General features: G+C 50.5%; 1 protein-coding gene across 16 annotated transcripts in view; it reads right to left on the bottom strand.

Moving 5' to 3' along the window:
- The window catches only part of nrxn1a (neurexin 1a), a 67,837-nt gene that overhangs the window by 28,823 nt on the left and 15,747 nt on the right, over window positions 1-23,267 (bottom strand). For 12 of the 16 annotated variants that reach the window (XM_076033460.1, XM_076033468.1, XM_076033466.1 and 9 more), the window contains 8 exons: window positions 11,978-12,279; window positions 10,616-10,639; window positions 8,608-8,769; window positions 5,594-5,665; window positions 5,090-5,314; window positions 3,875-4,022; window positions 2,809-2,939; window positions 1,733-1,985 (listed from right to left, as the gene is read on the bottom strand). In XM_076033460.1, the coding sequence (XP_075889575.1) occupies window positions 1,733-1,985; window positions 2,809-2,939; window positions 3,875-4,022; window positions 5,090-5,314; window positions 5,594-5,665; window positions 8,608-8,769; window positions 10,616-10,639; window positions 11,978-12,279 (1,317 nt within the window). The remainder of the gene's footprint in view (window positions 1-1,732; window positions 1,986-2,808; window positions 2,940-3,874; window positions 4,023-5,089; window positions 5,315-5,593; window positions 5,666-8,607; window positions 8,770-10,615; window positions 10,640-11,977; window positions 12,280-23,267) is intronic. The other 4 variants (XM_076033472.1, XM_076033473.1, XM_076033467.1 and 1 more) reach the window with 1 other exon arrangement.

Raw genomic sequence — 23,267 nt, 5'->3', positions numbered from 1 at the left:
TCCATCTGTGCTTCCTTTAATCCACCAAACTAGCAGTTAGTGACCCCTCAGCGCACACACAGGGATGACGGAGGAGCTGGAGGAGGAGAAAGAGGAAGATGGCTGGCGATGATAAACACACACACGCACGCACGCACGCACGCACGCACGCACGCACGCACGCACGCACGCACGCGTGAGTGCACGTCCCCCCCCCGGAACATGGTTTCCAGAACAAGGCCTTTTCTGAAGCTGCTGCTGTATCTCCTGCTCGCTGACGGTCCAATCAGCATCCGGGACACACAATGTCTCTCCTCTCGTCTTCCTGTCTGACTCCATCTCTCCTCCTGCAGCCGGCCTTCTATCTATCTATCAGCCAGCCACTCTGCCAGTCTGTCACACCTTCCTGCCCTGAATTCAAACAACCTCATTCTTCTTTTATTCATTTTATTTCCCCCCCCCCCCCCCCCCCCTCGTCTGACTCTGATGCTGTCAGAGTTTCTCCTCCCGTCTCCGGTGGGAGACCGGTGCTCCGTTCAAATCCTGGTCCAGGGCCCGGTCCTGGTCCCGGCCGACCAGCCTCCCCATCTCAAAATGAGCTCCTCTGTATTAATAAAGAAAACCCAAAGCCAGCCTGCACTCATCCTCCCGGGCCAGTTCAAGACTGAACCGATGGGAAGTTCTATTTGACAAGAGCCACAATTAATCTATTATTGTGCACAAAAGAATCAGATGATATTTATTGAGCTCTCAGAACCTCTTTGTGTCCTCACAAGGCCTTTACTTAATTCAATGGGGGCAACTGCAAATAACTCTCATAAAATAAAGGATTTTCAAACTGTTGATTGGATAATGTGCAGATATTTTTAAATTCACTTAAATAAAGGTTGAATTAAAAAATAAATAAATAACAAAAACACTATGAGGGCTCATTGAAGTGTTTTCAATGAGGTTTAATCTGTTGTGAGGGGAAAAAAATAATCAAAGTGGGTTAAAATGTTTGATGTTCTCATCCTCCTCTAATTTTTAATTCTCGTAGCCAAACATCGTCTGCCTTCTGTCACTCAGCCCTCTGGCATCACTCAGCGCTCTCAAGCCAAACTGAAAATGACAAAGCTGCTGTGGTGACGGTGTGTTTTGACTCATGGCATATTACTGGTGATTCAGTTATTTATTGCTAATTGATTCGCTGCTCGGTGGCTGTTTATCGTCTATTGACTCAGCCACCCACGGTGACAACGTGACTGTCGGCATCACTGCCAACCGTTGACTGTGCTGTATGTAAAGAGGGGCGGAGTCATGCTGACGTCTCCCGCCGGTTTGCAAAAACTCGTTCTGATGTTAGGGTGAGAGTTCTTAGATTTCCGGTAAGATTTTGAAACTGGAAGATTGTATATTTAGATGTGTGGATGGGGCTGGAGGTGAGCAGTGACTGAAGCAAAAGTGCAGTGTGTCTTCCACCTACCAGTGCACCAACAGCAGCAATCTTTTTAAAACAAAACATTTAGACTAACAGAAAAATTGTAACCGGTTTTTCATGGTCGAAGTTTAGCACTCCAGTCATTTTTAATATTTTTGCAACCGACTTTGGCGGTTCCTGCAGGCCAAATGGTAGACTGCAACTTCCTCTCAGTACTTCTGCATTGGCCTCCTTTTTGAAACCGGAGGTTCCACCCATCTTTTTACAACACTGACGCGTTTTGCGTCTTGCCAAACATCCAGTCTGCTCTAATCCGGTCCAGTCGGTGCTCACCTCTCTCACAGGAGCGTCCCAGGTAGCCGGTGCCGGAGCAGTCACAGACGTAGCGGTTCCAGCCCTCCCGGCAGTTGCCGTTGTGCTGGCAGGGGTTGGACAGGCACTGCTTGGCCGGCTCCCGGGAGCAGGAGGGCTTGACACCCACCGCCCGCTGGGCCTCAGCCAGCCGCCGGATGTCTTTGCTTTGGCCGTCAACAAACAGGTCTCTGATGCAGCCCACGTAGCCGTAGTTCAGCAGAGCCGTCCATACCTGCGGAGTGGGTTCAGATTCAGGTTTTGTTTATTCAACACAAAGGTTTGGACTCAGGTTCTGATGAAACAAATACAGCAACAATAGAAAAAGGGGGGAAAACCCAAAATAATCTGTACCAATAATATGGAGAGAGAAACAGGTAAAAGTAGTGCTCAACAGTGCCGCTAACCATGCAGTGATTGTTTAAAGGTCACAGGTCAAGCAAAAGATCATGTGACCCCAGGCTTTAATTTGTCGTCCAATTTCGTCTCGTCTCAACGAAGTCACTGGGAAAAGTCCATCCTCGAGTGGTCGCACCTGGTCCAAATGTGTGTGGGGTCAAAAAATACACCCCTCGGAGAAACCAGCTATTTGTGATGTCACAAAGGGTGGCTCATCAACACCTCTCCATCTTGGTTTTACTCTGCCCCTTTGAGACTGCACTTATTTTTGGCCCCTTGCAAACACAGCTTCAAGAGGAAGCTGTAAACAGAGGGCTAAATATTCTGCTTCTCGAGTTTAATTTTGGGAAAAAAGGGCTTGAAGAAACCTTTAAGGATTCTCTACATTGACAGGATGAGAAGAAACATACACTTCGAACAGTAATCCTTCTTCATTTCTATAAAATTTTTTAGAAAAAAACATCAACAGAAGGCTATAAAGAGAGCGCTAAATAATTGATTTGTAGACTTTTGTGTTATATAGTCATCTGAAAATCTGAATATGATGTATGAATACAATCTGAAAATGGGAAAATTATCAGCGCTTTAAGCAAAACAAATAACAAGCAGAGCAGCAAGGTTGGCTCAGACGAGTGTGTCACGCAGCAGAGAAGACAAACCTCTGTGGGGAAGATGAGGCCGGCTCGGTCCTCAGGCAGCCCACCCAGGTACAGAGTGTCATCCAGGTCCAGGATCTCGCTGTCTCCCGGAGCCGTGTAGGCCGTCCTGACGCTGTTCACCGAGATGGTTCCTGGGTGGGCCACAGGGGGGCAACATCAACATCAGCAGCCGCTCTGACCTCATCGCCAGTCATCACCACCACCACCCCCTCCCACTCATCCCTTTCAACACCAGCGCTCATCATCACCGCTGCTGCTATAATTAAGAGCACCAGAAGCGTCTCGCAGGCTGTGGACGTGTCGCTGTATGACGAGTGGCTCATCACCAGCAGCTCGGCAGCCTTTTCATTTACACCCCAGACACAAACTTTAGCCAAATCCTCCTCGGCAGCGTGATTGTTATCTTGGTCCAAATAGCAGGAAAAGTGCAGAAAATGGATGTGAAATACTGAAGGGTAAAAAAGCGTCTTCACCCCCGGGGATGAATCTGAGAAAAAGATGCAACCAATTGCTTTAATTGTAGTCTGATTGTTAGCAATTACAGTGAGATATTGGGAGAAGCGAAAAGTACTCAAAAGCAGCCAGAAAATCACATTCGGCAGCAGAAAGCACAGTGGCTACAGACGCGGTCAATACGGGCATTTTTACAAAGTCCCATAATATCGGCGACACGTCCTGATTCAGGGTCTCTGTCCTGTCAGTCAAATGAGAAAAGTCCATCTTGTACCTGCTGTTCCATGTTTTAGCTTGTGAAAAAAATATATGATAGTTCTCTGTGATGTCACAAAGGGCACGGAGACCTCTCCCGGGTAAGTGATGACCACCCCCCCCGCCCCCAACAACTAGGCGCTGGTTCGCAGCCTGAGACCTCCTGGTTTTGATCCCTTTTCGAACATTTGGAATAAATAACAAAGCAATAGATTTATCAGAAGCGGAAAAATGGCTATTTGTGCTACTTTCTAGTATTTCTTTTGGGGACAATTTGTTTTGTAGTTTGTTTTAAGTAAGGCAGCTCCACTGGTCTGGCTGTGAAAAATGTGTACATGTTGGCGTGTGGCGAGCGTACCTGAGCGTCCGTCCCTCTGGAAGTCCACGTGGTACCACTCCCCATCGTTGACTTTGCGGTCGATGGCCTTGGTCTTGGTGGTTCCCGAGCCCATGTCCAGCAGCAGGTACAGGTGGCCGTCCAGCATCTCAATGGCAAAGAAATCCACCTGCGAGCCACAGAGACACGGAGGGATTCAGGGCTGGCGGCGGCGGCGGCGGCGGCAGCGCTATAAAAATGCAAATTGCTGCGTGGAGCCGCGATAAGCAGACGGGGGGACCACTGGGTTTAATCAGGATCTTTCTGCAGTGTCATTCAATTTCAGGTAAACATCACGGTTTCTGAAACTACCTTGGATTTGCAGCGGGGGAAATAATTAAAGAAGGTCGTTATCGACGGGCAATTCAGATATCTGCGGCTTCACGCCTCCGTTCGGAGGAACCCGACGCCTGAAAGCTGAAAACTGCGGGTGGGTGCAAAAAAAAAAAAGAAATAAAGAAAATAAAAATAAGCTGGCAGGACAGACGAAGGTTTTTCGAAAGCCTGTGAAATTATCTCACGTTTCCATCTGCTTAAAAGGCCCATAGAAAGCGTTTGGAAAAGAGGAGGCAGGACTTGAAGGTGACCCTCCTGTCAAAGCCGACCAATTAAATCTGCCGCTGCTGGATCAGCAGGCAGGAGGCTTCCAGCAGGTGTGAGTGGCAGCGCCGGACGCACGTCACGGCCTCGTGGCGAGCTGCGGCAGAGCGCCGCGTTTAATCACACACCAAGCTGCGAGCAAAGCAAAAAAAAAACAAAAAAACAAACAGCAGTGGTGACAAAACTGCCGCTGCTGCAGCTCCGACGCTGAGTTCTTTAGCATTCGCGAGGCTTGAAGTGACTTCCTGTATCTGACCTGAGTCTTCTTCCGGGGTTTTAAACAAAGACCCAAGGACCCAATACGCTCTTTCATTTCCAGCCAAAAAAGTCCAGCATCTATGTCGAGCGTGTAACAGTAGTGTCACTTCCCACCATGCCTCTGGAACCCCCACAATGCATGTGAACGCACTGACCAATCAGAACGAGCCAAGAAACGGCGTGTGACCTGACGTGATGCCAAAATGGGAATAAAATCTTTTCAGGCGATTTTCTTGGCTTTATGATTTTTTTTTTTAAGAAAGATGAGAAGTCCACCGCTTAAAAATGCCAAGATCGTAGGAGAGCGTTTTTTTGTTTGGTTGTTTTTGTGCTCTTTACCTTGAGAGTAGGTGGCGTGCGTGGGTCCTTGCGCTGCTGCTGGCGCGGCTTGCCGTGGCTGAAGAGCATGAGGCCGTTGGGCTCGGTGGTCCTGAAGTCGAAGGAGATGGACCCGGCCTTCTTGGCCGTCCACTTGCTCAGAGCCACGAAGGACTCCGGGGTGTCAAAGGTCACCGGGTCCAGCGTGGCCACGCTCTCGCACTTGAAGGACACCACGCCGCTCACCTGGGAACAGACAGGCTTGTTAATCACATACACCCCCGCTTCCCCCCATCACCTCCCACCAAAAAACTTCTGCCGCTGGGATAAAGTAGGCAAATCCAAATCAGGTGCGGCAAAACTCCCTCGGCAGCCTCTCAAAAATATTAATCGGATTTATTCAGAAGTCTGCGGGTTTTAAGCCTGACAGCAGGTAATGGCACCGAGCCGCGGCTGTACTTCCAGCATGCAGGGGAAGATAATTAGTCGTCCAGGTTGTGTGGAGAGGGTGGAAAAAGCTCCTACCTTCATCTTGGGGTCTCCCTGCTTGGCCAGCCGAGACAGCTCCAGCCGCACGTCGTTGTTCTTGTACACCACCTGGGGGTGCAGGGAGGAACGCTTTCACTTGACAGCCTCCTCAAAAACACAACAGAACAAGACAAGAAAAACAAATCGACTGTTTCTCTTTTTCGAGAAGTGCAGCTTTGGTTCGTGGTGATTGTTCTGCTTCGGTTTGTTGTTTTGCTTTGCCTTGATGAACCCTCTTCAGAAGTGACGATAGGGAGGAAGTGGCACAGACTGAGAGAAGGTGAAGCTGATTAAGTAGACAGGTCACAGAGTGAAGATTTCATTTATGACACTTTTCCAACAACCGCGTCTGACTGCAGCATTTACTTCTCCCGACACTCTTCAGAAAAAACACACCGGCTGCTGCTGCATCTAGACGTTGGCCCTTCGTGAGGTCATAAATGGGTGCGGACCACCTTGTCCTGCTGGTGATGTCACAAAGGGTGTGTTACGTCATCAATACCGATTCTAAGTGGATGACCACACCCACGCGGCCAAGTTTTGGCTCCGCCCTCAGAGACTGTTCCGTATTTGTCCCGCCTCCAAACATGCAGGAGATCCAACACAGCATCGGTTTTAACAGGATGGCAGTAAACACAGGGCTAAGCATGGCACCGTGAGGAGGACTTTTATTTCAATAATAAACTGAGGGAGGCTGATGATCAAGAATCTGAAAATGGCAAGAATGGGGCGCCTTTGAATGTCTGCAGGCAAATGTTTAAAAACAATTCATTTTTAATCTCTGACCTTCCATAGTTAACTGCGATTAATCGCGTTTCCATTTGCATGTTTAAAATTCTGTTTTGTTTGCATTTCAAGACGGTTCAGTTATTTTTGGGCCGAAGCGGTGTCTCCCCGCTCTGAGGGTCGTTGGCTGGATGTTTAAGCGTGCAGGTGGTCGCTGAAACCATCACTGCTGTGTGATTTGCACAAAACGAACACAGCTAACGTCAGCGGGATTCAACGTCGACCGTAGCGCCGCGTCTTGAGGACCTGACTACGTGTACAGAAGGGACAGAAGGCTTGTGTGATTAAAATGCCATTAAAAAAAAAAGAAAGAGTGCTATGCTATGTGCTCAATCTCATCGTGATTCATGCGTTAATGCTGACGACCCTAGTTGTTCTTTTGTTTTTCCTACGAGAAAAACTTCCTTCGGCAGCGTCAGCAGCTCTGCCCCCATTTCTTTTTATATATAAATCTTTTATATATTTCCCCCAAAAAAATCCATCACTTGCACGGTTGCTTTTTTTTTTTTTTTGTTGCTCTCTTCAGCATCTTCTGCGCTTTTTTCCCCTGCTGCCGACACAGAACGCTCTCTCTCTCTCTCTCTCTCTCTCTCTCTCTCTCTCCCTCTCTCTCTCTCCCCCTCTCCCCCTCTCCCTCTCTCTCACTCTCCCTGACGGAGCGGCAACACCAGTGTGTCTGTGGCCAGCATTTTGATGCGGAGAGAGAGGGACGATCACACACAGGCCTCGCTGTATTAATCCGGAGCTCTTCTCCCACCACACCTCCCCTCTTCTCCCTCCCTCCCTCCCTCGCTCGCTCCTCCTCTGACCTCTCGGCTACTCAGCGGCGCCACACGGTTTCTGCCCAATGAATAGCTCCTCGCCGCCGTCTTTCTTCTGGCGCCTTTGCTGCATCGTGTCCTCGTACGTGCGTAAGTCGTTCTTGAGCATCAAGTGGCCTGAGGATGTAGCCTTACCTGTGTGTGTGTGTGTGTGTGTGTGTGTGTGTGTGTGTCTGTCTGTCTGCCTGTCGCGGCACCAGGGCGCTCACAGGCGAACGTTACTCACGCACCCGATTCGCTGCATACATCATCATTTGCTCCTCACGCGGATTATGAGATCATCGTATTAAATATGTAAATGTGCCAGTGAAGGAGCCTCGGCTCCAGCGGCGGCCCCGCTCCGACGCCGCCCGCCATCAGTCTCGATGAAGCGGAGCACAGAGCGCCTTCAGTTAGCATTCAGCGCCGACACAGACGGCTCTCTGTCTGCCACGGTGGTTCGGTGCTCGGCTGCCTTCGTTTACGGCTGACTGAGAGTCTGTGTGAATCAAAGTGAGAGTCAGAGCAGGAGTTATTGGGGGGGGGGTTTCTCTCTTTCTTTTAATTGATGTGTCAAGTGGAAGACGGGCCAGCGCGGCGCTACCGCCGCTTCCACCTGCTTTGTGTTCTCGGCGTGCGTGCGTGTGCGTGTGTGTGTTTGTGGTCGGTTATATGTTGTTATTTACGCGCCGTCCTGCTCACTTACGCTCATGCACACTGTGCCCACATGCTAGAATTGCCTTTGGTGTGTGTGTGTGTGTGTGTGTGTGTGTGTGTGTTTGTGCGTGCATTGGCAGTTTATGTTGTGGCAGCGCTGTGGCCCATTTTGTGCACAGCGGATGGATGCAGCGTCTCCGTGGCGTTGCTAATTAGCATGTTAGTGCTCAGCGCTGTATCAACTCCCTCAACGACACTCATCACTGATTCTCTCTGATGCTGGGTAGAGGGTGTGTGTGTGTGGGTGGATGGGGGGGGGGGGCAACTGTTTGTGTAAGTCTGCCAAATGTTTCTGTGTGTGTGTGTGTCTGTGTGCACACGATAGCTCATGCACACAGACACACACACAAATAAAACTGCTTGCATGATGCATGACTCAAAGCAAAGGGAAGCGAGCGAGACGGAAAAGAGGCAGGCGGGCGGATCTGCGGTTCGTCATCGCTTGTAGAAATGTATAATTCCACAGCAGCGGACGATCCGTCGACTCTCGGCGGATTCATTCCGCTAAGAAGCCGTTGCTGACGCGGAGATCGGCCCCGCTTTGATTCTGCCTCCATTTATACTGGAGCAAATCAAAGCGACGAGACAATTAGCCTTCGGAAATGTCGAACATGTGAACATTTATCAGCACAGAGTCGTGACATGAAAGTCACATTTCGCAATAATAAGAGTGAGATTCGCACAAACGCACACACAAACACACATCACCTCTTTGAGGCAGCCCATGAAATTATTGCTGACGGGAGAGCCGGGCAGGTCAGCGGTGCTGGGGCTGCCCCCCACGTAGAAGAAGTCGTCGGAGCCCAGCATGGTGTAGTCCTCCTGGGTGTAGCCGGTGGTGGTCAGGATGCCGTCCACCGAGATGGTCACCTACACAACAAAGCACAGGGAAAGGACACGCTATATACTCACACCAAAGGCAGCGCTAAGCGCTAGCTCGGCGCTGTTCGCCGGCCAAATTAGCCCCCGTTGCAGCGGTGTCCAAAGTGTGTGCAGGGCCTGATTGGTTGGGGTTTGGTTTGTTTGATTTGTCGTTGATGGTGGTGGGGGTGGTGGGCGGGGGCTGTCGTGCAGTAGAGTCGATCAGTACTCGCTTGTGTGCGCTGTGAATCACGAGCCGCGAGTGGGGATTTTTGCCAACGCTTTCCATTAGCGACGCAGCTAAACGCCACCCTTCGCTCAGCGATATCAGCCCCGCTGGTCTGCGGCGACGGCTGATGAATCTTAACACGTGTGCGGTCCTATTACTCAACACAATTTGCTCTGCATTGCATTCGCAATTCTGAACTGAACCTATGGAATCTCAGCGTGTTCTTTATTTTACATGATAGCCTCACATCTTCTGCTCTGAGCTCGCAAGCGAAGCAGTTTCATATCATTCCTGCTCTGCCCTCTTTCCCTTCCCCTTCTCATAATCCACCTGCGCTCCTGAACAGCAGCAGCCTCTACACCCTGTCACAGATAGCGGCCCTGTTATCGCCCCTGATATTCTACACGCCACGATCGACTGCACATGAAGAGTTTTGTCGGGCTCGTTGCCTTCCGACGCTGCACAGCGTCGCCACGGACTGACGCTCGTCATCGCCAGGCGAAACTCGCCCGGCCGGAACGGCGGTTAGTAAGAGTCTGCGCAGGCTTCATCGTGCCACACAGGTGTTAGTACTTTGTGCGGAGCTTGTTAGTAAGTTGTTAGTGGAGGCGCCCGCGACTCATGTCAGGCCAGGCGGTGGCGCTGCGCCGAGGTTTTTCGGGGGTTAATGGTGCTGATGCCGTTAGTAGCGTCATGGTGAGTTGATCATGTGGTCGTGTTGTTAAGGGGTGAGTTGCGATGATGGTGTTAGTTTTGTTAGTATGTGGTGTGGTGTCGGGGGGAAGGGTGGGGGTTGGGGAGAGGGGGGTCGATTAGAGGGGAGTGGGTAGGGGGGGGGCTGGCGGGACCTTTTGTTACATCAGCGATTCTGAATGAGATGACACGTGGACGGAGAGACACGAAATACATACGCACGCACGCACACGCACACACACACACACAAAACCACACAGGTGTTAGATGGGTCACACGGCTCATTCCACATGTGCGTCATGCGGCCCCCCCTCCCCGGTCCCACCCCCCTCCGCATGCGACCGCAGGCAAGGAGGAGGAGGAGGAGGACACAGTCGATTACCAGGGGGGGGAGGAAAAAAAGAAAAATCAATAAATCAATAAAAGAAGCAACAGCGGCAAGACGGGAGTCAGAGGCACCGTGCAGAACATGCAGTGGCAGAGTGGAGGAAGAGGAATCAAAGAGCGAGAAAAAAACAAGGGAGGAAGGAACGAGGGAGGGAGGGAGGCGCCTCTCCATCCGGAGACCATTTACTATTATTTTTTTTCATTTTTTCTGAGTCACATCATGCAAAGGGGGGAGGGACTACTGGCTTCTGCGTGCAGGTAAGGGATGAGCCAATCAGGACACGCCTACATGTGTCACAGAGGGATGGGGTGGGGGGAAAACGAGGGAGGGTGTTAAAAAAAACAGTGGTTGGTAACGAGGGGGAGGGGTTGGAGGAGGAGGACGGAGGGGGGGCTTTTTAAAAAAAGATCACCAACCGCTTTTATCCTTTTATCGCTTATCGTATTTTTTCATGTCTATGGTTGAAAAGGAAATAGACACGGGGGGGCAAAGCCAAACTAAGAAACAATTAGAATGATAACTACCGAACAATGGAGTTTGTTTACCATAGCGTGTCCAATGCCTGAGTGCTTTGTAGGAGAAGGGGGAGAAAAGGAAAGCAAACAAAAAAACAAAAAACAAAAACTGTGAACAGAACAACTTTTGGGAAAGGAGAAATAAAGTAAAAAAAAAAGCCTCTGGTTGGCTGGTTGGTTGGACGGTTGGTTGGTTGGAGGTGTCGCTAGGAGAAGGAGGGCACAGGTTAGGTTAGTAGAATGAATCATTCCATGGATGGTGGTTAGTTTCACTAGCAGGTTAGTAAAGTTAGTCGTCCAGTTAGTAGAACACACAGGCAAGTCACAGGTGGGTCACAAGCTCCCGAGCGCCAGCGCTGAGCCCCGCCCCACCCCAGCCTCTGGCCCCGCCCCACCCCCGACCCTCTGGCCCCGCCCTCCCCATGGCACCCCCACCACCTTCACACTGCACTCTCTCACTCTCTCTTTGTTACTCGTCCACTCGCTCACACGGACACGCCCACCACAGTTTGAAGGAGCAACTCACCTATGGAGCAGAGAGAAAAAACCCTCAGGCTCACAGTCGCTGCACTCACTAGTTTGACCCTGTGGGGGAGGGGGAGGGTGGGGGAGGTGTTTGGTGGTGGGGGGCAGGTGGGGAGGTACTAGTGCGGTCCGGTGCGACGTCGGACGACGTTTGACCAGGAAGTATCAAAGTGAAGCTGTGAGCGGTCGCTATTGTGAAGCTTGCATCAACTTCCGCTTGTGCTCCGTTTCTTTTTTTGGATTCTGAGCCCAGATTCATTTTTTTTTCGTTTGTTTCTTTTGTTGCAGGTGTTTGGCTCTGCAAGGGCAGATTATTTACAGTCAGAGTAAAGGCTGCATTAACACGAGTCCACTTAAAGACACGCACACACGCACTCACGCACACACACACGCACGCACACACGCACGCACACGTCAGTTCCAAAACAAACCGGTGCAGGACACCCTCCCTCCGTGGCCGCGGTCACATGTCCGTGCTGGACTGCAGCAGACTGGCCTACAGGACTGAAGAGTTGGTCTTTGTGCAAAAAACAGGGCAAGTGTTCATTTTATTTATTTTTTTTTTTGTTTTGTTTTTTCGCAAAAAAATTTAAATTAAAACGTGCCACAGAAGAATTTCAGGAAATGACTCCTGGTGGCGTCTTTGAAAATTCTCCAAGCTGCTCCACAAGCTGAAAAAAGTATTCAGGCAATGAGATTCATCAATCTAATAATTCTGCTTCATGGACTCAGTGGTCCCAGTCAGTGCATTTAAAAAAAAAACCCAACAAGACCCTTCCCCTCGACACTGAAGCTCCGCCTCTCGGAGGCTCCGCCGCCCCCTCCCACCCCCCATCCCCTCCACCCCCACCCCCGCCCTCCGGTTACCTGTCTCAGGTTGCGGGTGACCTTGACGTCATGCCAGGCGTTGTCGTTGAACTTGCCGTTGACGGGCTCCACCAGGGCCTCGAAGGCGCCGGAGCCCAGGTTGATGACCAGCGAGACGGCGCCGTTCTTCAGCGCCAGGTTGACGTAGTCGGCCGACTTGCCCGTGTGCAGCATGAGGCCGTTGCGCTGCAGCGTCTTGAAGGAGAGCGTGATCTCGTCGCTGCTGGACTGGATGGGGTTGGGCGACAGGTCGTAGCAGAAGTACTCGGAGCCCTTGAAGGTGGCCACGTACTCCTCGCGAGCTGCGGTGGCGAGGGGGGAGGGGGAGGGGGGTGGTGGGGAGTAGGGGGAGGGAACAGAGCAGAACAAAGCCGTTACGCTCTTGTCGAACACGATGCCGGTGATTAGAACAGGATCCACGCGGCGTCCTACACTCGTACTTCTCTTCGCAATATGCTCAACAAAAAAAGAAAAGAAAGCCAGCGGGAGGATAAAACGGTGGGCGTTGATCAGAAGCCCGCGGCTGAGACAAAAGCTCCGCCGGTCCTGCTGCACAAATTTGATTCCGAGACGCCAAAAGCACATTGTTTAAGATGCTGAGAGCGTCGTTACTGTCAAGCAAGAGCCTCGCCGACGCCGGGAAGAAAACACTTCCCTCCGCACCTCCCGGCGCACGGCCCCGCGCCGTGTAAACAAGCTTTGATCACTCGTGTGGGCTGGAGATTAAGTGGCGTGCGAGTGAGGGAGCGAGGGATGGAGGGAGAATGGGAGGGAGGGCGGTCGCGAGCTCGAAAACTTAGAAAAAAGGGAAACGTGAAAAAAGCTTTGGTCCTGTCTTTGGAGAGAACAGCTGCTCCGGCTGCACGAGGAGACGGCGGCGTTCCTGAGTGACGAGCGGCTGGTTTGCGTTTGCCGGTTTTGCGACGTTCGCTTAAAAACAGTGCGTGCGTGCGTGCGTGCGTGCGTGCGCGTGCTGGCAGCGGCGCGCCAGGGTTCGTTTGATTTACGAGAGATTTACGAGAAAGACGGCGACAGGAAAGAGCCACACGAGAGGGAAGGTGGAGATGATGGAGATGATGCAGCGGCATTTAGGACGTGGAATAACGAGCGGGCAGCAGGCGAAGACTTACCTGGAGCACTCGCCAACACCCCACCCCCCACCCCCCCTCCCCCCCGATTCACTCGTCCATCTCTCTCACCTGCACTGGGATCAGGTTCAGCAGGCGGCCTGAGAACCTGCACGTTCGCCAGCGCCGTTCTACTGTGGTGCAGGTAGGGGAGGGGTGAGAGCGGGGGGTGCGGGAGGGCGTGAGGGTGACATTATCTTTCTCCTTCACACCCCTGTCCTCCTCCTCCCACCCTCTCACCCTCCCACCTCCTCCACCATCATCCTCACCCTTCCTCCGCCCCCTCAACACCGTCCCCGTATTTCTCTCGCACCTCCCTCTGAGCACCACAGCAACATTTTTCTCTTCACTCACACACACACACACACACACACACACACACACACACACACACACACACACACACACACACACACACACACACGCACACACACACGCACGCAGGCCTCGCTGGCCTCTTTTCTTTTTTCTTTTTTTTCCTTTCAGAGCCTCCCGGCAAAACGGAGGACTAGTGCTTGGTGATAATGAGGAGAACAGAGGGGGACGCCACTAGATACTGGGTCAGGCCGGAGCAGGGAGTGGCCCGGCAGGGGCGGGGTCAGCAGGGGGCGGAGCTCAGCGGCGGCAGATTGAAAAAAAAAGAAAGAGAAAAACCGGGCAGAGAGGGTGTGTAATAGGTTATTAGAGGAGCAGTGAGAGGCAGGCGGGGGGGTAGGGGGAGGAGGGGGGAGTGTCGAGTTTGGCCGCACTCGACTGAGTCTGATTGGACGGGTAGAATAATAAGGATGCAGGAACGAAGGAGAAAAAGAGAGAGAACATGCCGCGATTCAATGAGCAATTATGACAAATTGTCTGGGTTTTTTTGTCGGGGGGGCTCCGAGTGTGAGCGTGAGGGAGAAACAACAAGTTGCTCGCCAGCGTGCGGCTGATTCCTGCTTCCAGCATGTTAATTAAGAGTGTGTGTGCATGTGTTTGCGCCGCTATGTGTGTGTGTGTGTGTGTGTGTGTGTGTGTGTGTGTGTGTGTGTGTGTGTGTGTGTGTCAAAAAGGGAGAAAGTGGCTGGCAAAAAAAAGAGCATGTGCAGCTAGGTCCTCCAGCATGTCAATCTGTGTGTGTGTGTGTGTGTGTGTGCGTGTGTGTGTGTGTGTGTGTGTGCGCGTGGGTGGGTGCTGGTCTCAGTAAATATTGGTGTATTGCTGTCAGAAAAGCTATTACCAACTCAGGGCCTCGGGCGAGTCTTTACTGAGCGAGGAAAAGAGGGAGAGTGAGGGGGGAGGGGGTGAGGAGGGGAGTCTTTTGCGCACACACACACGGACACACGCGCACACACACACACACGCGCACACGCACACACACACACGCAATCAGGCCAACCGCTACCACCACAATCACTCGCAAACACACACACGGGGGTGGGCAGATAGATGTAGATGAGGTGGGGGGTTGGGGGGTGGGGGGTGCGAGGATGGCGGTCGAGTCGTTCGACAATGAGAGCGACGGCGCGCCGACGTCCACCGCCGGCGCCCTGAATTTACGCGAGTCGCCATTAAGGACGTGGAGAGCGGCGCGGCGCCATTCACGGGCTAATTTACCACGGTGTCATTAGAGCAGACAGGAGCCCGTAAAGCATCGCCGCATTGATCCAGCAGGACACACACACACACACACACACACACACACACACACACTGTCAACACATCCCGTGGAGGAGAACCATCGGTCAGAGCCGCAGTGGTGGGGAAGGAGGAAGAGGGAGTCTGTCCAACAGACTGTATTAAAAGATGGGCGAAGCCCCCACGTCTGAACAGGAGGCCAACGAGGAAGAGACGAAAAGCTGCATTCCATCTCTTGGCCAGCGGGGAGCAGCAAAGCTGGTTGCAAAATAGGCGATGTCAATACAAAGAGAAGACCTGAATTCACGTCGTTACAAACTGGGTCTGGACAGTCAGAAGAAAATGTCCACACTGTTGTGGGCGTGGTCACAGATTAGCTGGCCACCGTTGTCGGTTTACTGGCAGGTGGGTGGGCAATGGGGGGGGGGAATCAAATCAGATGGAGTTGCTGGTTTACGATGTGGACCAGCAATGCCCCTATATGGCCGTGGGTGAAATCATGCTCGGACAGTTTAATTGACGTTGTCTAGTTATAAATACAATGAAATAACTGTGCCTGCTGTCCTCTCCGACACCCTGGAAGTGAAACGGCTTCACTCCAGCAGACATCGTCTTTCCCGAGCTCCCTGAAGGCAACACCCCAAAGCTTTGTTATTAGACTCCGTTCTTGTTTACTCCACTTCCTGTTTGTTGTGCGATGGCGTCGCCACACTGTTTAATTTCCAGACACGTGGATTAACAGCAAAGTGCAAGTCTTTCTGCATACGAGTTAATGCGAGTTAATGCGTTTTGTTGCGGTGGAGTCGTCCCCAGGAGGAGGTGGAGAAGAAAATCTCCATCATATTTGCTTTGCCGAGGTGACAACAGTAGAGTTTATATAAAAGACTCAATTTGGTTTGCGTTTGTTTGTTTTCCCTGTGTTTCCTTGTTTCAACTGTGGTTTGTTGCTCTGTAATGATGGAACTGAAAAAACGAATTAACTAAAAAAAAAGAAATAAAACGTGCAACATCTTGCAGCGAAAGGTTATTTAAAGGTTTAGCGCGTGAGATTTAGCGCCATCTGATGGTCAGACAGGATACTAACAAACAAATCCCCTGCCAGCTGTTTCATCAAGGAAACATCACTGGAAACATCACTGAACTCTGAGCAGCTCCACCTGCTGGGCTACACAGCAAAACAACAAATATGGCCTCCTACAAGTGCAACCACTCTTGTGAGTATAGATGTATGTAACATTAGCAAATGAAAACGTTTTTTTTTCATGGTTGAAAACGTTTAGATTTTTAATGATTCTATTTCATGCCGTTTGAAAAATCTCCCAGTGGATCTCTATTCTAAAATATGTCCTAGAATATCCTGAATTTCTTTGCTTCAACAGATCAAATTTCGGGTGCAACACATGAAAAATTTAATTATAAATTCACCCCAACACTGCCGCAATAATATCACGCGAATAAGTATCACAAGTGTGGTCGGCAGGTCCGCCTCTCCACGCTCTAACCTTATTTTTCCTCAGCTTTTCCCGAGAGAGGGAAAGAACGCTGGTTAATACCCAAAGCCCTGTGGCCGCGGTGTGTAAAACTCCGATACCATGACGTGCCGTGTTGACGAGAGGACCTTGATTTCCTTTCAGTCTTTCTGCTTTAATGAAGCCACGGGAAAAAAAAAAGATGCACGGGAAAAAGAAGCCCGCGAGCCCGCCGGATTATAAGCCGGTTGGGACGTCACAGAGGAAACATGCCAGGAACTCGCGTGGAAGAGACGGGAGAGGAGCGGGCCGACTGGGAATAGGAAGAAAAATGCAGAGATGGAGGGTAATTGGCATCAGGCTTTGATGGCGTTCATTAAAACCGCCGCTCTAATGAATAAAGCAGTCTGTGGGGAGGCAGGGCGGAGTGTGTGTGTGTGTGTGTGTGTGTGTGTGTGTGTGTGTGTGTGTATGTGCCGAGACCAGCTGCCTCTCAGTCCCACCACCCTCACTAGTCCTGCCTATCAAGCACTTGGATTTCCAAGTGTGTGCGTGTGTGTGTGGTGTGTGTAGGTGTGTGTGTGTGTGTGTGTGTTTGCAAGCAAGGGGGGGGGGGTCTCACATGGCGCTGTGTCTTGTCATATGTCTCCTTCTTCCCATCTCATGGGTTGATTTGTCATTTCCATAGCAACCAACTGTGTGTTGGACTGGGATGGCGGAAGTGTGTGTGTGTGTGTGTGTGTGTGTGTGTGCGCGATGGGGAAGGAGGGCAAAAAGAGGGGCAAGGAGTGATTGAGTGAAGAGAACATTATCATGGACAGCTGTACTGAATCAAAATGGCGGACGGAGGCTGAGAGCCCATCGCGAGTGGTGGTGGTGGTGGTGGTGGGGGGGGGTGTTCGTTGGGGGGTGAGTGGGGAAGGGCGGTGAGGGGGGGATAAGGGGGGGCTCACATTACACAGCACCTGATTGGAGGAGGGCACCGAGCGACCGGCTGCTGCTGGAGGACGCAAAGAAACGGCTGGAAAACGGAGGGACTTTGAGATGCAAAAGGTGAGGAAGAGGAAAGAGGAGGAGAAGAAGAAGAAGAAGAAGAAGAAGAAGAAGAAGAAGAAGAAGATGGGAAAAAAAATGCTGGTGCATCTAAATCCGGGTGCAGTGCCTCAATCACGGCGCCACTGTCATTCTCCAGATAGCCGCCGCCGCCTCGTTTTTAGCTCACCGTTGCACTTCTTGCTATCAGCGCCTCTCAGACACACACACAAATACACGCACGCACGCACACACACACACGCACACACACACACACACACTCAGCGAGCGTAAACTCCAACATCCTGGCGGAAGGCGTCCCTTCTTATTAACGGACAGGTGGATTAACGGCGCTGTGCGACAGTATACAGCTGAGTGGCGGCGGCGGCGGCTAATGCATGCAAACACATGCTGGAGCTGCTTGCTCGCCCGCTCGTTCTCTCTCTCGCGCTCCCTCTCTCTCCCTCTCTCTCTCTCTCTCTCTCTCTCTCTCTCTCTCTCTCTCCAGATTGAGCTAAAGTGCCAATGAGTCGCTGCCTGGCCGTGGAAGCCAGTTGTTGGAAGGTTACGATGGGGCCTTTCCGCTGATGTACAGCTAACAGCTCCGGAAGCCGATTGGCTCGTCACACCGACGCCGAGGGAGCAAAACTGCAGAGGAGGAGGTGACACCCAGTGACACCCAGTGACACCCAATGACAGAGTGTCGGGTTGGGGTGCTGAGGACTCTTCCTCCTGCCCCTCCTCCCCCTCTTCCTTCTCTCTTCCTCTTTCTCGTCCCCCATTCCTCTTCCTCCTCCTCCTCCTCGTCCTCCATCCACCTCCTCTCTTCTTCCTTCCCTTCCCCTTTCCTCTCCTCTATACCCTTGTCCTCTTCCTCCTCCTCCACCCCCTCCACCTCCTCCTCATCTCTTCTTCTTTCTTTTCCTCTTCATTCTCCTCCCTCAACTCCCCCAATTCCTCCTCCCCCTCTTCTTCTTTCCCTCCTCCTCCTCCTCCATCTCTCCACCTCCTTTTCCTCCTCGTTCTCCCTCTCCTTGTCTTCCTCCTCTTCCACCCCTCAATCTCCTCGTCCTCTTTCTTCTCTCTTCTTTCTCTTCCCCTTCCCTCTCCTCTATCTCTTCCCTCATTCCTCTTCCTCCTCCCCCCCCCTCCACCCCCCGCTCCCTCCTCTGCCGCTGCTGTTATTCTCATATGTGAGGAATGTATTTGCAGAGCCGAGGAGGAAGCGCCTCCTGCCGGCTGCCAGGAAGGTGTTAATTGGCCTGACGGTCAATAGTCGAGGAATCCCGTCGGCTGAATGAAGACTTAATTGGCTATGATTCGTCAAGAGGGTCGACTTTTATTTGCCGCAAAAAAGCTGGATTCTATGTTTGCAGTGTTTTGTTTTTTTTGTTTTTTTTTACGGTGAGTCAGGACGTCTTGTGGGAGTTTAAGTTGAAAAAAACAACAACAACCCGACAAGTCGTTTCTGGGGCCCGTTGCACGAAACCAGGATAAGGGATTAAGCCGGGATATGTTGGTCATCCTGGATTAATTTATCCGTGATCCGGTTGCACAAAAGTAGGACAGGTGGAAGAGCAACATGTTATGGTGTAAATTACCATGGAGATTTATTCTGTGGAGTGAACCTGCTCCAGACCAGGCTAAATTCTAGGATCTATTTAATCTCACCCTGTATTTCAGTAAACAATCGCCACCAACGGAAACCAATAGTTATTCCACTCAACACTGCACATTGTGACCACATTCAACTAGACTCACTGGCATTATTTCAACCTTTGGAATCATTTAATTATATTATTTCAACCTTTGGAATCATTTAATTTCAATCATTATAGAGAAATTAGTTGGGATAATGTTGCAATCATTTGATAATTTGTTACATAACTTATACTTTACCACGCATCATATATAAAAATACACATCATGCATACATGAAACAAACAGACACCATCATAATTCAATTGACCTTTATTTATTTTAAGATGTGTCATGTTCTTGGAGCTGGGAGAGGAAAGGAGAATAATTATTATTACATTATTATCATTTTTGTTCCAGTCAGCATACAGTGTGCATTGAAAGCATGGCTCAGCTCTAATTCAAGTTATTTATTTATTTATTTATTTATTTATTTCCATTTCAAGGTTGAGTTTTCTTATTGTTTTCCTTTTTATTTCGGACTCTAATAAAATGTCTGCAGTCTTTTTTTTGTATTGTATGCCCAAATCAGCCAGTTGCATTTGCTGCTGTAGATGCTGGGCATACAATTGTCTGATAACTTTTTTGTTTATCCGTGTGCTCTCATCCTGGATGTGTTTTTGTGCAACCGATTAAGCCTGGACACGCGTGTTGTGGATTGGTTGAGCGCGGCTTAGTTACTGATCTTGGATGACGGAATCCTACTTTCGTGCAACGGGCCCCTGTTGGGAAAATTAATCACTGTTTTCTGGATAACAAGCGGCTGTTGACACTGCGAGACGCAACACTTTGTAAAACTGCGGCGAGTCTTTCAGCAACCAGTCGTGAAAAAATGTCACTGTCACAACACAAACAAACACAACTACATCCAATCAAATATCACCTTTTTTCTGAAGCTGGAACAATCAAATTTCGGGGCTTTTTCTCATTCTTAAAAAAAACTGTCCACCACTATTTTCAAGATGTTTCATTCCATCAGGATTGAGGAAAGAACGGCTACAGGCTGCTGGGCTGTTGGAGGCTTTGGCCCTGCGATGCAGCTGATTGGCTCTTTGTCTGTACAATGAGGCGAGAGCGGCGAAGAGCGGCGTGCACGGAACCGTCGCAGCAGTCAAACATGTAAAAGGCTCTGGACTGATCCCCTCGCTTAGTGAATTTCCCCTGAAACAAACACACTTTCGCTTCACTTCACCAAACGTGGTTGATCCCCTTCTACGATGCCTCAAAGACAAAGGAGTGAAACACACTTCCTGTCAAAGCTGGCTTCCATTTCCTGTCGCTGTTTTTATTGTTTGTTTTTTGTTTTTTTAATCTGTCGCTCACTCACAGCTATGCGTGCCCGTGCCCGTGTGTGTGTGTGTGTGTGTGTGTGTGTGTGCAGCTGCGGTTTGGCCTTTTCTCCGCTACCCTGGGAAACCAGCTTGTTTCCATGACAATGTCTGCAGGCGGAACAGTGTGTTTGTCTTCAACTGGATAAGATCAGACTCGGTTTCATCCCCGTTAGACGCTCACATGTGCATAGACACGCACAAGAAAAAAAAAACACACACACGCGGATTTGCGCATAAATCACGGCACGTATGAACAGCGAGTCGCTGCGAAGCCTCCGCGGGAGGAACGAGGGGAAGCAGAGATGAGCGTGACACACACACACACACACACACACACACACACTCATACCTAATGAAAGTGCTTAACACAGGTTGTTAACCAAATAACAAGTGCATAAAGAGCTCCTCAAACAAAGGGAGTGAAGCAGGTTTTTAATGAATCTAGTTTCAGCTCGTCCCAGCCGACAGCAGGCAGGCGAGCGCCATGACCGCCTCACTGCGTGTGTCTGTGTGTGTCTGTGCGCGCGCAAGGGTGTGCAAGTGTGCGTTTCACTTGTCACGTCCGTGTTTTTTTGGCCAAAAACTGCAAAGCAGCGTCGGAGTCGAGGTGCCAGATGGAGCGTCTGGGGCGAGCGGGCCGCCGCCCTCAGCAGCAGCAGCGGCAGCAGCAGCAGCAGCAGCGGCAGCCAGGGGGGAGGGGCTTCCCAGAACAGGTGAGAGATGTCTGGAGCGCCTGCACCGTCCTCCTCACAACTAAAAATGGATCCCCCCCACCCCCCTCTCTCTCTCTCTCTGCCTCTCTCTCACTCTCTGGATGAGAGAAAAACACCCTGCAGAGAATCGCTGCAGCCTCACCCGCCTCACCCGTCTCCAAACCTGCTACTTTCCCCGCAGGCGTCCCCATCTTTCCTTGCCATCGGCTCCTTGCGCTCCTCCTCCTCCGCCTCCCGCTCCTCCCCTTCCTTCCTCCCTCCTCCCTCCTCCCTCCTCCAAGAGTCCGTTTGATGTCTCAATTTTGGGGGGAGACTCGGCGGCGGCGGCGGCCTCTTCTGTTCTTGGCGTCGTGCGACAGCAAGCGAGTGGAACAAAAAATGCTAATGTCGACACTCGCGAACGGGACGATAATTGACTGCAATTACCAATAAACGCGGAACGGCGCTCGCGGCGGATTCAGCGGCTCTGCTGCGTTTGGCCGATAAGGCGGGGACGTAGGTGGCGCTGCGGCTCCGGGTGCTGCTGCAGCTGCTGCTGCTCGGCTGCTGCTGCTGCTGCTGAAAGCTTGAACGAGCGCAGGAGTCCTGCAGCGGCCATGACGGCAAAGAGTGGAGACGCAACACGACAACGACAGAAAAAAAAAAGCCACCGATATCGTTGTTGTTTGTCGCAGTGAAACTCGTAATTGTCATCATCATATCAGAGATTCACCTCCCGCTAACCTCGATAGCAACCTGCTCGTTTCTGACACAAAAGTCTGATTTTGATTTATTTTATTTTGTCTAATTGGAAGCGAAATAGAACAAATTGTGTCAAAAGTGAATGAATCAAACTGTGGCTGGTAATAAGCTGCAATCAGCAGGTACTGACACGTGTTGTGTTTTAATTATAGATATGACAATTACACACAAAAAAAAAAAAAAAAAAAATTACACACGCGACTATTTGATGCTTCCTGCAGGCGCCAGTGAAAGATGATTTGATTTTTTAACAATCCGCCGCTGGTTTAATTAAGTGGTTGATTGAATTGATATAAATGACAGGATGTCGAGTGAACCTTCCGCTCTGCGCTGCACAATCTGAGTGTGTGGAGAAAATGAAAAGATGGCGTCTTCATTATAAAGACTCGGGAGAGCTGTAACTTATCGTTTAAAACCGAACCACGTGAAAAACAATTAGTTTCACCGCCATTTAAACGTGGAGGAGAAGGTCACCTCCGCCTCGTTCACTAATTGTGGTTGAGCACGAACAGAATTTGCATTTCTTGTATGTTGCACAGAAAACGTGCATTTTTTTTGCAGGAAAAAATATCGTAATTGCAATTACAAACACACTTTGTTGTTGATGAAAAGCACTGATTGGCGTTTTGTTCTATTTAATTGTTCACTCTGTTGGTAAAATAAATAAATAAATCAAGACAACCCAAGTAAGTCTCACGGAGAAACTAACGATGAGATGTGAAGATGAATTTCTGTGGTTTTGATGTGAGCGAAAAGCTAAAATCTTAATCACAAATGTGGAATTTTCCTTGGCTCTGCAACACGACGGCGGAGGAGACGTGCTGTACTGAGCTGCCACTGCCTGCTTCTTCCTGTCTTTGGCACCTGCTGCCACTGCCAACCTCACATATGGCAGAGTCAGCACGGAGCTGGTCCCCGTGTGTGTGTGTGTGTGTGTGTGTGTGTGAGTGTGTGTGAATGTGTGTGTCGCACAAAGGTGTGCACATGTGTGGATGTGTGTATGAAAAGACAACCGACAGGAGCATTTAGCAAAAGATCCAAAGGCTGCGACACTAAGCGTGTGTGCATGTTTGCGAGTACATGTGTGTGTGTGTGTGTGTGTGTGTGTGTGTGTGTGTGTGTGTGTGTGTGTGTGTGTGTGCGGCACGTCCATCTGTGCGTTTCCACCACAGGACAATGTGTTAAAATGAGCCGCTTTGATTTGCCGATGCTTTATGAGTCACGAGTGATGACTCACAGTTCCACCTCGCCTCAACACACACTCGTGCATCAGTGCGCAGGCAGGCGTGCACACACACACACACACACACACCTCATTCCATTCCTGCCTTTATCCACTGACCATGAAAAATATGTGCAGGCAGCCTTACTCATGCATATTTACACTGAGCACGCACAACACACACACACATTCGCACACGCACACGCACACGCACACACACACACACACACACACACACACACTTGCTCACCTTCTCGGCAGGCAATTGTAAAAGGTTACCGTGCATGCGTGTGTGTGTGTGTGTGTGTGTGTGTTGTTTGTCCCTTCACGTAAGCGTGTGCAT

The sequence above is a fragment of the Nelusetta ayraudi genome, unplaced genomic scaffold, assembly GCF_046127955.1.
Source record: "Nelusetta ayraudi isolate G7.1 ecotype Tasmania unplaced genomic scaffold, CSIRO-AGI_Nayr_v1 ptg000042l, whole genome shotgun sequence".
NCBI lineage: Eukaryota > Metazoa > Chordata > Actinopteri > Tetraodontiformes > Monacanthidae > Nelusetta > Nelusetta ayraudi.
Note: the sequence above shows the minus strand (reverse complement) of the source record. Positions and strands in the feature narration are given on the sequence as shown.